Source organism: Rhyacophila brunnea, unplaced genomic scaffold (genome assembly GCF_057557595.1).
Source record: "Rhyacophila brunnea isolate RB1 unplaced genomic scaffold, BYU_Rbru_1.0 scaffold_13, whole genome shotgun sequence".
NCBI lineage: Eukaryota > Metazoa > Arthropoda > Insecta > Trichoptera > Rhyacophilidae > Rhyacophila > Rhyacophila brunnea.
In genome coordinates, this window is record NW_028232785.1 from 8,770,594 (window position 1) to 8,785,341 (window position 14,748).

At 38.4% G+C, this 14,748-nt stretch overlaps 1 protein-coding gene across 1 annotated transcript; it reads right to left on the reverse strand.

Moving 5' to 3' along the window:
* Positions 1–4,165: 4,165 nt before the first annotated feature.
* Positions 4,166–10,395, reverse strand: LOC147076362 (uncharacterized). The gene is made up of 3 exons (XM_085940246.1): positions 10,224–10,395; positions 8,154–8,303; positions 4,166–6,517 (listed from the first exon to the last, which is right to left on the reverse strand). The coding sequence occupies exons 1-3, from the start codon at positions 10,371–10,373 to the stop codon at positions 4,901–4,903; spliced, it is 1,917 nt and encodes a 638-aa protein (XP_085796372.1). The 5' UTR covers positions 10,374–10,395; the 3' UTR covers positions 4,166–4,900.
* Positions 10,396–14,748: the final 4,353 nt, after the last annotated feature.

Below are 14,748 nucleotides of genomic sequence, written 5' to 3' on the forward strand. Positions count from 1 at the left end.
GCAGGCTGTGAACAATTGTGCAAGTACTTCATTTGCATCCTTTCCTGCTTTTTTGAGGATATCTATCGTTAAACCGTCTTCCCCGGGGGCTTTCCCACTTTTCATGTAATTTAAAGCATGGGTTACTTCCCAGGATGTAATTTCGGGAGTATGGTCTTCCGAATTTCCATTTCTCTGAAGATCTAAGTCTATAGTCGTATTGTCAGTGTCATCACTGTAGAGATCGCTGTAGAACTCTTCAACTCGGCTTAACAAGTGTTCCCAATTTCTGACGATAGAACCATCTTTTGCTTTTAGTGCTGTGATTTGACGTTTTCCTATCGACAAGCATTGCTTGTTTTTGTTTAAACTTCTGCCTGCTTTCACAATTGCTTGTATGAGGTTTACATTGAATTTACGAAGGTCTTCTCTAATCTTCCTTCGGAGGGTTTTGCAAAGTGATGAAAACTCCATATCGTTTTGCGCCTGTCTATCGCTCTTGGTTTTCCTTCTCTGCTCCATAAGATTCAATGTTGCCTTCGAAAGCTTGGTGGAAGGTGTAACTTCTGAGCTTTTTACGCCTGTTTTTTCTGCACATTGTAGAATAATATTCGTTATATCCTCCGCGTTGGATAGGGAAACGGTTTCGTTCTCATCTAAGAAAGCCGATAGTGCATTTTTGAGTTCATTTTGGAATTCAGTATTGTTCTGCAGGTATACGCGAGCATTTGACTTCTTCTGCAGTTTGGATCTTTCTGATTTGACGTTCAATCTTATCTTACATCTCACCATCCGGTGATCACTGCCGGTGTTAAACTGATTGATCACCTTACAGTTTAAAAATGTATATTTTCTGTCAGTGAGGATGTAATCGATTTCGCTGGTCCTTCCTGTCGGGCTTCTCCACGTCCATTTACGTGTAGGTTTATGTTGAAAAAAGGAATTCATGATGTGAAGATTGTTGGTTTCAGCAAACTCCACAAGCATGTCCCCTCTACCATCCCTTGAGCCATGTCCGAAATGTCCGACCGCTACGTCATCTCTTTGGTATGATCCAATACGTGCATTGAAATCTCCCATTATGATGTTGAAGTGGCATTTACTTTTATTTTTCAAGGATGTTATTTCCTCGTAAAACTCTTCCACTTTTTCATCAGGATAGCTCTGTGTCGGAGCATATACTTGCAAAATCTGAATGCGGTACCTAGCATTGATTTTAAGTATCACGCTTGCGACCCTGTCAGAAATGCAGTTGAACTCGACTATGCGGTCCCTCCAGGCTTTGTTGACAACAAATCCAACACCGCTCGTGCGTCCTTCATCGGTTCCTTTGGAGTACAGCACATGTCCGCTTTGTAAAGTAATAATACTCTCACCTTTACGCCTTACTTCGCTGAGTCCGACAACATCCCAGTGGATATTCCGGAGCTCTTCTTGAAACTCTACAAGTTTGGCATCGCTGGACAATGTTCTTGCGTTATATGTAGCAATGGTCATCTGTTGGCAGCCTTTTCCGGGTCTCCGGGGATTTTTAGCACCCTCTGCCTTCCTTCGCTGATCGCTGCCGTGATCAGTATCAGGTTGGCCTCCGGAGAATGAGGGCCGGGTTCTAGAAGTTTTTGTTTTCATATGAAGGTTTTGGACATAACACACCACGCTGTCCAGACGGGTTGGTGTGTGGTTTTTCTGTCTGGGTGATCCTTCCCGTAGCCAAAGGTCTCTCGTTTTAAGGCGCCAGAGTTTCGCCTTGCACCCTTCTCTATTAGCTACAGATATTATGTTGCGTTATACAGCACATTATCTGCATTGCCCGGGGGACGCCACGCGGAGGCTAGAGATAGGATTTGCTGACTTTCTTGGACAGTGGCGTCTCAACATTTTTTAGAGGTATACCTATTGGCATCGGTATACATCATTGAGGCCATAGTCAGCCTTTGCCTGCCTTTGATAATGATGTCGATGCTGGTGGAGGATATAACCCTGACGATAGTAATGATGTTCACATTCATGTCCTAGGGCCAGATGATGACTTTATCCTGGAGAACCAGTGAACTTTACTCACTGCTAGAGGCTGAGATACATCCTCCAAAATCACAATCCAGGATCCTACCCTGGCTTATGAAACCATAAGGTATCAATGCTCATATTATATTACTTTATCATTTAGTCATAAATAATTTCAAACTTATCATTTTTATTAGGCAAGTGCATGCACTGCTAAAAAACAATTAAGTACCAATTAAATTGATACAGTTTGTGATGAAAGGGCTTTGTGATCTCTATATTGAGGATTCGATGTACAAAATAATATACTTACTTAATATACCTAGTGATTAATACTATTAGCCTTTAGGTAGTATTTTTATTCCTGGTGGTAAATACATAAAAAATAGGAATAAACGTATCGATTAATCCATAATATTGTATTTTCTATTGTTTCAGTACGCTGAGCCTAATAAGATGAATGATGCTGAGCTGAAGAGTTCAGTTCATGACCATATTTGGATTCTTGGGTACTGGACTCCAATTGCTCTATAAATTATTCCCCTTGTGGGGAAGTGAATTCTACCTATCTGGTGAAGATATGATACAATTCAATCTCAATGCCAGCGCTGTAATATTACTTTGGCTTCCCAACAACTGCTCTTTTACATCTACACAGATGACTTTTTTTACCAGCTTCAACCTCACCGATTTCCTCTTTCAGGCCAATACATGTTATGATTCAAAGAAGACGAAGAACGATATGCATCACTCAGTCAGCTGTTGTAAAATACTGATTACAAGTCGATGGGCCGCATTAATCTTCACAGTGGTGTGTTTGCCTTCACAGGACATCAAGCATGTAAACTGTGAGGATCTTTGACCACTGTGGACATGGACATGAAATTGTTTGCTCATTGTACATGCAAACTTATAGGCAAGAAAATATTCACTGTGATTGGAATACTTCAGTCATAGAAAATCAGACTTGCAAACCCTATGATTTGGTATGAAAGTCACTTAGCCATCATTATTATCATCGATACAAGGACATCCAAGAAACTCTTCACCATTAGCTTCAACAACACACCGAGTAAACACAGAGCTACTTCTAAAGCAAAGAACGGTTGTCCCTAAACCTATTCCCTGAAGTGCGCTAATTTGTACTATACATAATTATATGTACTATATTTTTAATTTAAATAAATAGAATTTTCCAATCACCATTATATTATTATGATTATTGTATTATTTTTCTAATAAAATCGTATCATTTATGGATATCACATTGTTTTTCTTTCATTTCATTGTTTGTATTGTATCCAATATTGTACTCTATTGTGACCTGAGATGCACTCACGTGCTCTGCGTCCAGGACCCGGGGAACCGTCATCTGCCTGGCGGACTCTCCTTTTTCGGTTCAGAAAATCTTTATTAAAAAAGCGCTATTTACTCTTATCTTTGTGTGCATAATGCGTAATTTATTTATCTTTAGCAATCAATAGTTTCACAATATATTCCTTTTTAATACATGATTTTTTGGTTTATAAAAATTCTTATCAAAAAACAAACACACATAATAGTGATAAAATAGACAATCGACATAAGCATTTAAAGAAAAAATCTTCTTTAGCCAATAAAGTAGTTAACCCAAAATATCAATATTCTGTAATTGATCCAGTTTATAGATCCTTCAATGGCACCTATGTGGATTCAATGATAGATATTAAAAATAATAAATCTTTCATCCAAAGTGATAATATTTAATGATCGTGTTATAATATAAATATTGATGAAAATACGATAATAAAGTTAAAGTTTGAAGATATAAGTGAATGTACCATGCAGCTTCCTACCTGACTTGCCTATTCTTCGGGCAAACCGGATTCTGGCGTCCAGGAAGTTCGCTAAATACCATCCAAATAGTGTACTTATACAGGAGAACTACATGATGGTTAAAGGACATGGAATTTTGATAGAACATTGTCGAGCGACATGGATTCATAGAGGTGTTATAATATGCTGTTTAGGAACATGAACGAACTGAGGAGCGGATATGATCAAAAAAAGAATAAGAAAGTTAGATAATGTATTTGTTTAACAGATCACTAATATATTACAAAGAAAATATACTAATAAAATTAGCTTACAATAATAAAAATTAGCTTTAATAGTCAAAAAAGTAGCCTGCGGCGCTATTATACTTCATGGCCATGAGCATTTTCAATTACTTATATAATTGTGCAATATTTTTTTTTATTATGTGTCGATACTCGGCAGCTCCATTATTAAAGAAAATGTATTAAAAATCGCCAATAATTCACTGTATAAGTACCCTTAATTTGAACTAAAACACAATTTGAAAAACGTTAATGTAGCGTTTCACACTGCCTTTAATCTAAGCGGTAGGTAGGGGGCCCGCCAAATATCCTAGCCTGAGGGCCCGTTTCAGGATGTGGGGACCATGTTGTAGGTACACCGGGTGCAATAGACAAAAGACCAATAAACGATAAATTAGGCTGTGAAGAAGAAAAAGAGCCTATGGGACTAATTTACATTCTCCTTCTTGGGCCCCCCCCAATGTTAAATCCTGAGTGCTCCACTGCTTTTACCAGTCAATGTCATTTTGTGTGTTTGTAGAGTATTGAGCGGCTAAAATGTAGATGAGCATACATTGCATTGTATATGGTTCCTTTACACTGATATTTTTTATTTTATTTCCTAAGCACCAAGGCTGTGAAAATTTACACGAGCAAACTTTGCAATCATATTGTTTTTCAATAGTATGTGATTTCATAATTTTTCATGTGATCGCCAAAAATTTAGAAGAAAAAAATTACATTCATATAGCTAGTAAACAGAATGTGTCAATTAATGCTTTTTCAAATATTTCGTCATAGAAAATTTACTTGAGCAAACATCGCATTGACATGGTTTTTCAGCTGTAGGTATGTGTCTTTTTATGCTGTTTTAAATAGTTGAGACGCGAAAATTTCTTCGAGCATACTTCGCATTGATGCGGTTTTTCACTAGTATGAGTGAGTTTATGCTTTTTTAGATACCTGAGATGCGAAAATTTAGAAACGCAAACATCGCATTGATATGGTTTTTCACTAGTATGAGAAAGTTTATGCATTCTTAAATTGGTGGGATGCAAAAATTTTGTTAAGCAAACATCGCATTGATACGGCTTTTCACCAGTATGTATCATTTTATGCGTGTTTAAAGCGCCCAACTGCGAAAATTTCTTAGAACAAACATCGCATAGATATGGTTTTTCACCGGTATGTGTCATTTTATGAACTTTTAGAACCCTGAGCTCCAAAAATTTTGATGAGCATTCTTCACATTGATATGGTTTTTCACCAGTGTGTGTCATTTTATGCCTTTTTAGATTGTTGAGCCGCAAAAATTTCTTTGAGCACACTTCGCAATGATATGGTCTTTCACCAGTATGTGTCATTTTATGCGATTTTAGTTGGTCGAGCCTCCAAAATTTGGATAAGCAAACGTCGCAATGAAATGGTTTGTCACCAGTGTGTTTCATTTTATGTATTTTCAGAGACCTGAGAAAGAAAAATTTCGAAGAGCAAACATCACACTCATATGGCTTGTTACCAGTATGTATCACATTATGCGTTTTTAGACGGCTAAGGCGGGAGAATTTAGATGAACACACTTTGCATTGATATGCTTTTGCATTAATATGTCTCTTTTTATGTTTTGTTAAATAGTTCATTTTAGAAAATTTTGATGAACAGAGGTCACATTGATATGGTTTTTCTCCAGTGTGGGTATTTTGATGCGTTTTTAATAAGCTACGCTGGGAGAATTTTGATAAGCACAGTTTGCATTGATATGGTTTTTCACCAGTATGTGTCAGTTTATGCATTCTAAGAGTGCTGGGCAGTGAAAATTTTGTGTAACATATATCGCAAAGATATGACCTTTCATGAGTATGTGTTTTTTTATGTATTTTAAGATGGCTGACACGTAAGAATTTTAAAGAGCAAACATCGCATTGATGTTGTTTTTCACGAGTATGTATCATTTTATGTTTTTTTAGACGTCTGGCCTCAGAGGATTTAAAAGAGCACACATCACATTGATATGGTTTTTCACCGGTATGTGTCATTTTATGCATTTTTAATTTGTACAAATACAAAAATGATTTTGAGCATACATCGCATTGATGTTGTTTTTCACCAGTACGTGAACTGTTATTTGTTTTGTAATCTAAGATTGATTTCATACAGAAAACAATGTGTTTTTTTAGCGAACTCGAGGATTCGAATATTGAGTAACAGACACTACAAACAAAATTACGCGGATAATATATCACTTTACTCAGTTTAATCTGAACCACTTTCGGCAAGTACATTGTCTGTATTTCTTGTTTAAAGTTTAGTTCATCTATAGTCATCTTGGGATGCTGTGTTTTCTCAACTTTGACTGCAGATTTGGAATCCATGGTGAGATTACTCCCTTTCATAATTTTGTCGAAAATCACGATGGGCAAGTGACTCTCACACTTAATGTGGCGCTGAGTAGAAGTCTAAAAAACAATACATTTTGTTTTATTCTATTCAATTGCGTAAATTAATGATAAATAATTCAGTTTCTTATGTTCGTATGGAGACAGAAATAAGAAAGTATTTGATTCTAAAAGAAAAATACATATCGAAACCAAGCCACAAAAATCATCATATAAGTCTCATCGGTGTGATCGGTAAATCATTCCACGTAACACAATACTGCATGCATCCACGATGGACGTTTTGGTCTGATTCTTGTTACAGCATTTTATGAGAGTACTTATCGACATTATTTACCATGACTACGACAACTAATAACGAACATACATAATTTTAAATAATAAATATAAATATAAAAATTAAAACTAGAAGATTTTTTTTTGAAAAAGTAAGTCTGCCGGTAGGAATTGCACATCTATTGGGTTTGCGCCCGTGCGCATACTAGACTGTGATACAGCTACCATTCTTAATTGCGACATTTTTTATTATTGTTCTCTAAGACCCTCTTACTTACTATTAACGCCCTCCAGTATCAGAAGTGTTTTCAAAATTATGTATGTTCAATAATTAGAAAGTTACATTTTTAAATCTTGTGAATAATCCGTTTAATAAAAGAAATGATTACAATTATTAGCAAGTAAGTTACAACAGAACATTTTGGAGTGATCCTTGACATCGGTAAAAATGAAAGAAGTATCTACTTTGATTTAAAATGATAACGCCGATCGCCAATAGTAGCTAAATTTGGAAAGCGCTTCAGAGAATATTAAGGGCTAATAGCTACAATTTTTCGCAATTAACGAGGAAGTATGGCAGGTGTAGCATAGTGGACTATTCGCACGGGCGCGAAACCCAAGATATACAGTTAGGTTATAATATATTTTCCCAGAAGTGATTTCAAAATTATGCATGTTCAATAATAAAATTAGAATGTTACATTCGTAAATCTTGTGAATTTTTCGTTAAACAAAAGAAATAGTTATTCAACAAATATAAATTCTTACTAATGATCCGATAAAAAGTATTGATAGGTACATACTTTCTTTTGAAACGTTGTAACGGAAACCTTTGTGTGGTTTTGTTTCTGCGCTTTTTATTATGTTGTCAGTCAGTCATGTAATGCGTCAACAACATTGAGATGCTTTACGTGCTGTTTGTTAGGGAATTTAAAAGCGGACGATTCAGCTACCGCGATTGTGATGATGACAGACAAAACTTTCTATTCGCTAAAAAGCCAACAAGCTAGCGACTATTTTGACAAAACGTTGTTCGTTTTTACCGGGAGGTCGCTACTACGCTCTACTGCGCAGACGCAGTAGGCCCACACGCCAGCGTGTAGCGTGTAAAGTTGACCGTCTTTCAACTTTTTTTCTGAAGATTGTTTACAATCTGCTTGTTAGCTTGTTCAATGATGACACTGGTCGACTTTACAGGCAGATTGTGAATTCGCCAACACGCAGCTCGTAAAGTAGCTCAATGTCATTGACGCTTTACGGTCCAAATCAGTGGAGGGATTAATAATATTAATCACAGCTCTCTAACAACTTGTTGGCACATACTGTCTGTGGCTAAATGCTAAAATGTCCAATGTCCACTGATCATCAAGTGAAGAGCATACTGGAATAAAATGGCATGCAAGACGATATACAAACGAACCTGATATATCGTCGTGTGTTGCCCATATGAGCATCCGGGTTTCGAATCGTCATAAATGTCCGGGCGCATTCGGTTTTCAACAAACATCTCATTGTTATCTCCACCTTCATTGTCAGTCTCGGATTTTACATTACTTTTAGTTGCAGGGTTCTAAAAATAAATAAATAATAATAATATGTAACAATATCGCAATCTTCCTCAACAGATTTAACTCCACTGATGGATTAAGGCCTCCCCCATCGTCTACTACCGCTCAAATAATTCAAATTGATTTCAAGTATTTCACATTTATTTTTATTTACAAAAATTGATGTTTATAAAAATATATTATACTTATAAAACATAATAAGGGATGAAATAATAAAGAAAAAATAAATATTATTCTAATAGTAACAGCCAAGGCGCAATCCGTATTCGTATTTAAATACTTCAATAGAGATTATTTTTATACCTACCAATAATCATTTTTACTAGCTGTTTTTAACAAAATACTTGCAAATTTTGCATATATATATAATTCTAATAGAAGTAAAGGTCAAACAAAAGAATACTAAATTAAAATCAAATATAAAATATGCAAACGTTATTAATGTTATTAACATGTAGTAAAAAAAACAAAATTGGATGGAACAAACAAACAACAAACTCTGTATTGTATATAATACTTGTTCAGAAACCTTCGGTGTGCGCACAACAACTGCCAACAAAATAATCGCAATCGGATGAATGGTATAGGATGCGAAAAGAATAAGAATATGATTTTATAGTTGCGCACGACAACTTACTAAAGTTTCATTGTATTTGGATGAATGGTATAGGAACGCATACAAATAGAAGAAGGAAAAGATGGTTGTACTAATTCAGAAACCGTCGCAGGTGTGCGCACAACAACTCACCAAAGTTTAATTGCAATCCGATGAACGGTATAGGAACGCATACGAATAGAAGAAGATGGTTGTAATAATTCAGAAACCTTCGCGGCGTGTGCACAACAACTGGTCAACATTTCATCGCAATCGGATAAATGGTATAAGCACGCATACGAATAGAAGAAGATAGAATAGAAGAAAAAGAAAATAGTTGTATCAATTCAGAAACCTTTGCGGGCGTGAGCACAACACTTGATCAAAATCTCATTGCAATCAGATGAATGGTATAGGAACGCATACGCATATAAAAAGAAGAAGATGTTTGTACTAATTTAGAAACCTTCGCGGGCGTGCGCACAACAACTGGTCAAAAATTCATCGCAATCGGATGAATGGTATAAGCACGCATACGAATAGAAGAAGAAGATGGTTGTACTAATTCAGAAAGTACTAGTTAATAATGGAAGAGGACGTTATTGTGATTGTGAATTACAACTAAGGTCTTTGCATTCGACTCTACGAAGGAGATAGGATGTATGTAATCCATACAAATAAAATTTTACAAATGGCACAAAAACGGTTTTTGTTGTGTTTTTTGGTCAAAGTTAAAATACAACATATACAAAAACATGTGAAGTGCATGATAATCAATAATTTGTTTTCGTTATTCTTAATCTGATATTAATTAAAGAAAAACCAACAAAAATTATCATTATTCCCACTTCACTTCCATCTTTTTTTAATAAAATGCCATCTAAGTTAAGAAAATAAACCAGCTTTTTCAGCTTACGTCATTTGGACACAACCTGTTTTTATTCGTGGCCAATGTTACTATAAAATAAAACCATTTTTAAAAAACTGAGGGTTACGTCATGTTTCCTCACTACAGTCGAATTTAATAACAATTGGGAAACACAAAACTAAAAAGAAGCGGGTTGCCGTCTGGCTGAGCTTCAACAATGTTTAATTTTCGAGCGTGTAGAGATAATATAGGATGCAAATTTAAACACGTGTTATGTTAGGTTAGGAATTATCCCATTTTACTTATCGCGTTGCTGAATATAATACGGAGTCGAAAGAAAGATAGGTACCTACCTAATTTAAATAAATATAGAGTAAATTCTACATTAGGTATACTTTCACGAGGCATGACTGTATCTAACGGTCTAAGGACACGTAAAATAAGTTCTGAAAAACTAACCTCAAACATACAGATGGCATCGTCAACGATCTCTTGCTTCAACGGGTAAGGGCTGGCTTCCGGGCTGTTCGATGTTTTGATCGCTAGATCAGACCAACTCTGACCTTCCTCGACTGATTCACTATCCTTCGGTTCGCGTTTTACCTCCATTATAGGTGATTAGTCTGCACTAGGTACCGATGTTGTAGATAAATAGTGACGTCACCTGCTATTTTGGTTTTCTGTTGAACGTATATTATTATCTATGGCCATTGACAATAATTCTGTACAGTATTGCCAGTCAGACGTCAAAATGTTTGTTATTTTTCATATTGTAAAGCAGGAGGTTGAAATAGGGACATGATTTGTGTTTAAAAGTAAAAAGTGTGTATGCTAATTATAGACATTAATTATTTTAATAGATTTATATTTTATTTCACAGTAAGATATTACATTTTTCGAATACGACACGAAAAATGTAGTTTTATGAAGTACCTAATGAGTACTTATCAATAATTAAGTAGGTACGTAGTGGTAATTGTGTAATATTGTATAGACGTCATGTTGGTATATTATTCTTATTCAGATTTCTAAAAAATTCAGTTCTTCATAAATTATTATGAATTGGTGCAGTCGAGAGGAAGTGCCTGGTTCCATCCTTACGCTTTTAGACTTGTGGGAGGCTACGTAGTTCCGCTGAAAGAGTTCACAAAACCATCGATATAGTAATTTTTATGAATCTACTTCAGGTGCGATTAAAACTTGTGCATTTTATATTTATGGACTTTTTTAATTCCATCAGCAGCTTGATAAAACTTTTTTTCGGAAATTTCGAAAATCAAATTCATTTTTTTTTCATTCAATGCTGAAGCTGGACGTTGACGTTTCCTTCGAGGATATGTATCGAGAAACAGAGCTCGCCCAGCATTTTCCTTCGTTTCTCCCTTTACACCTCGAATGTGTATGAAAGCATAAAATGTCTATATTACGATCGAATAAATGAAAGGAGTTTTACCTACCATTAAAACTCTTATTATTCTTGTTGACTCTGAAATCCCTTGAGATGTTGATCGTATTTTTGCCTTGTGTTCTTCTGCGCTGGCCCCTTTTTACCCCCTTTTCTTTTCGATTATTTACCTCTCTGGTTGTTCATCTTGTTTTTTACCGGCTGGCAGGACTGACGCTTGTATCGTGGCGTGCTTTGTCTTTGGTATTCAATTTGATATGTCTCAAGGAAACCAGGTAGGTGTTCTCTGGACTTCAGAGTCAACAAGAATAATAAGGGTTTTAATGGTAGGTAAAACTCCTTTCATTATTCGCTATTGACTCTGAAGTCCCTTGAGATATCTGTTTGTTATCACCTGGTAAAGCAAGATAGATCCTGCAAGATAAGGTGGATGAACCTAACATGAGAATTAGGTAGGTATAACATCTCCTTGCTTTTAGGCTCAGTGCACCGGGCTGAATAGAGAGGTCAACATATTTTGTTCCCCCGCTGTAGAAGTCTGTGTGTCTATCGGTCTCTGGTAAAATGTCTTAAAAGTAGCTTCTTGGCGCCAATTACCTCTCTGCAGGATGTCATCTATGGGGTAGTTCTCTAACCAATTTAGAGAGACGACTGCTGATCGAGTACTGCCTGGTGATTCCTGTACCCCTGCATCAGCGAGTACTGACTTCACCCAATTTCCAATGACTGCTCGAGTCGCAGGTTTTGGGGGGCCTCTTGACGAGATAAATAATGCCGGAATATTACCACCCTCTTCTCTTCTCTCATTGGAAACGCAGATAAGTTTTGGTAGCCAAAAAACTGGATCGATGTTTTGGCAACTGGAAGCGCTTAATTTCCATCCAGATTGGCGGTGCCTTGATGTGTCCGTCTTGGAACCAAACACTGGCCATAGAATTATATGGTCGCCATTATCGACTAGGCCATTATCCGCTACACTGAGTAGGGTAAGGTCATGAACCCGTCGTCCCGATACGAGTAATAATAGTATAGCTGTTCTGCGTGAAACCTCATATAGGTTGTATACTAGTGGTGTTGTTTTCTTGAGGTAGTCCACGATTATTCTAGGATCCCAAATCGGTGGTTTTGTAGGTCTAGTCTTGCGGGTGGATATGGCTTTTAACATATGACGCACTATTATGTTACTGCTGATGTCTTTACTGATCATAGGTTTGCAAAAGGTAGCTATGGCTGACTTATGTACAAGAATAGTGTTATATGAAAGACCTTCCTTATTGTATAAGTGACCCAGGTATCTAGCCACTTCAATCGGCTCGGTGGTATTATAGCTTAGGTATCGTGTTGGCCATGCACCATGTCTTCCATTTGTCCCATGCCGGTCTATAAGTCTTCAAAGTGGATGGTCGCCAGCCAGAAGTGAGAAGTGATCTGTCCTCTACCGACCAGCTAGAAACTAACTCTGCCCACCCAAAATTATCCATAACTGGAGTGATAGGTCCCGGACTTGTGGGGGTGGATGGTTTGTCACCGTATCCACTAGAAATGACTCCAAGTGCGGGATCGGGTAGGGGGGTTCCAGTGATCTTTGCTGTAGGTCTGCGCTCCAAAAACACTTCTTCCACCATGGGGCCACTAGTAAATATTTTCCCCTTGCCATGTTCAGGTGTGCCAATACTTGTGGAATTAGATTCGGTGGCGGGAATATACAGGCTAGTTTGAAGTCCCACTGTCGACTGAAGGCATCGTGGAACAGTGCAAGAGCATCGTTCGGATTTCGTGAGACATACGTTGCGACAACATGGGCTGTGTTGGACGCGAACAGGTCTACGTCTGGGAGTCCCCATCTTTGAAATAGGGGAGCTGTAGCCGCCATAACTAGGTGCCATTCTGGGATAATTTTGCTGCGTGAGAGATGGTCTGCCGCGCAGTTGTATTTTCCTGGAAGGTATTGTGCAGTCAATGATATACTGGCCTGGTTGGCGATTTCCAGGATCTGTCGGCAAAGACTTAGTAGGCTTGCGGACTTTGTGCCCCCTTCGTTGTTGATGTAGGCCACCACTGTTTTGTTGTCGGTTTGTAGGAGTAATTCTGATCCCCTGAGCGTTTGCTCCCGGAGTTGTATGGCTGAAAGTACCGCAAACAGCTCTTTTCGGTTGGAGTGCCACGTGGATTGGCGTTTTGTCCATGTACCTGATTGGTGGTACTTTCTAACTGCGCTCCCCAGCCTGAATCGGCTGCGTCTGTGGCGAGGAAGTGATTGTAGGTTGCCCTGTGAATCTTTCCTGAGGAGCCCACCGCTCGAATCCACCACATGATGTCCTCTTGAGCTTGTGGAGGAATCGATGTTGATTTGTGAGGGTGGCTCCTCGATAATTGAGCGCTCGTACGTTGTAGACGTCGGCAATGTAACCTCCCCTGTGGAGTGACGAAGGTTGCAAAGTTGAGTCGCCCGAGGAGGCGTTGGGCCTGCCTGAGCGACCAACTGCCTTTTTGGATCTGCAATTGCAGGTGGTGACGAAGTGATGTGCACTTCTCTGTTGATAGAAATTTCCGATTGTTGTGAGTATCCCACGTGATACCCAAGAACTCCCGCTGTTGGCTTGGAATCAGACAAGATTTTTTCTTGTTGATTATCCAGCCTAGAGCTTGCATGAAATCTATCATATAAGTCAGTTGCGACATTAAAGTTAAAGTCCCTCCACCAAACCCGCCTCGTACCACCCTCGGTCTTAATCGAGAGTATCACGGGACCCGTCAATTGGTGATGTGAAGCATCTAAGAATTGGCCTGGGAGTGTCCTGGGAGAAGATGCCTAAGACTTAGGTTGCTACGCTCAAAGTGAGAAAGCACATGGAAATTACTAAAAAGAAAATGAACCTACTTGTTTTTTAAATTAAAGAACGAAGCTAATCATACAGGAAGCAAAAAATTATGTGAAGAGATCTTCACGCCCGTAGTAAGACGCCGTAAATTTTTTGAAAGCAAGATAATTGGCCTTTGTAGCAACCAGGTCGGACGGGCCGATGGGTCCAACAGCTGGTTGGACCGACCTGAGCATTTCCTCCCGTTCGGAGCACATACTCAGACACTCCCATAGGATGTGGTTGGCATCCTGTATTTCCCCTCCGCATGGACATGTCGGACGGCTTGCAAGTCCAAGCTCGAAGAGCTTGCCAGCGAATCCACCATAACCAGTCACAAATTGACTGGTGTAATGGTCTGGAGTCAGATATTTGGTTATCTCCATTCGCCACTGTATGTCTGGAAAAAACATATATGTGTGCCGGCCTTTGGTCGATTAGTCCCACTTTCGCTGCCAGGTCTTAATGGCCGCATTGAGCGACATGAGTCTAATTCTGCGCCTCAATAATGCTACTCCTTCGCCAGCTAGCCGTGGGAGGGGGGGGGGGGGGGGGGACGAGGTGAAAATCACCAACGTTAGCCTCCTCGCCCTTGAGGAGCAATATTGAAGCGCCGCTGACCTGAATATGCCGGTCAAGTGGGAGAATGCCGGCCAGGACCGGGAGCGCGCCAGTTGAGATAGTACGGTAGGCCTTGGTAATGGACAGAAGCGCGATG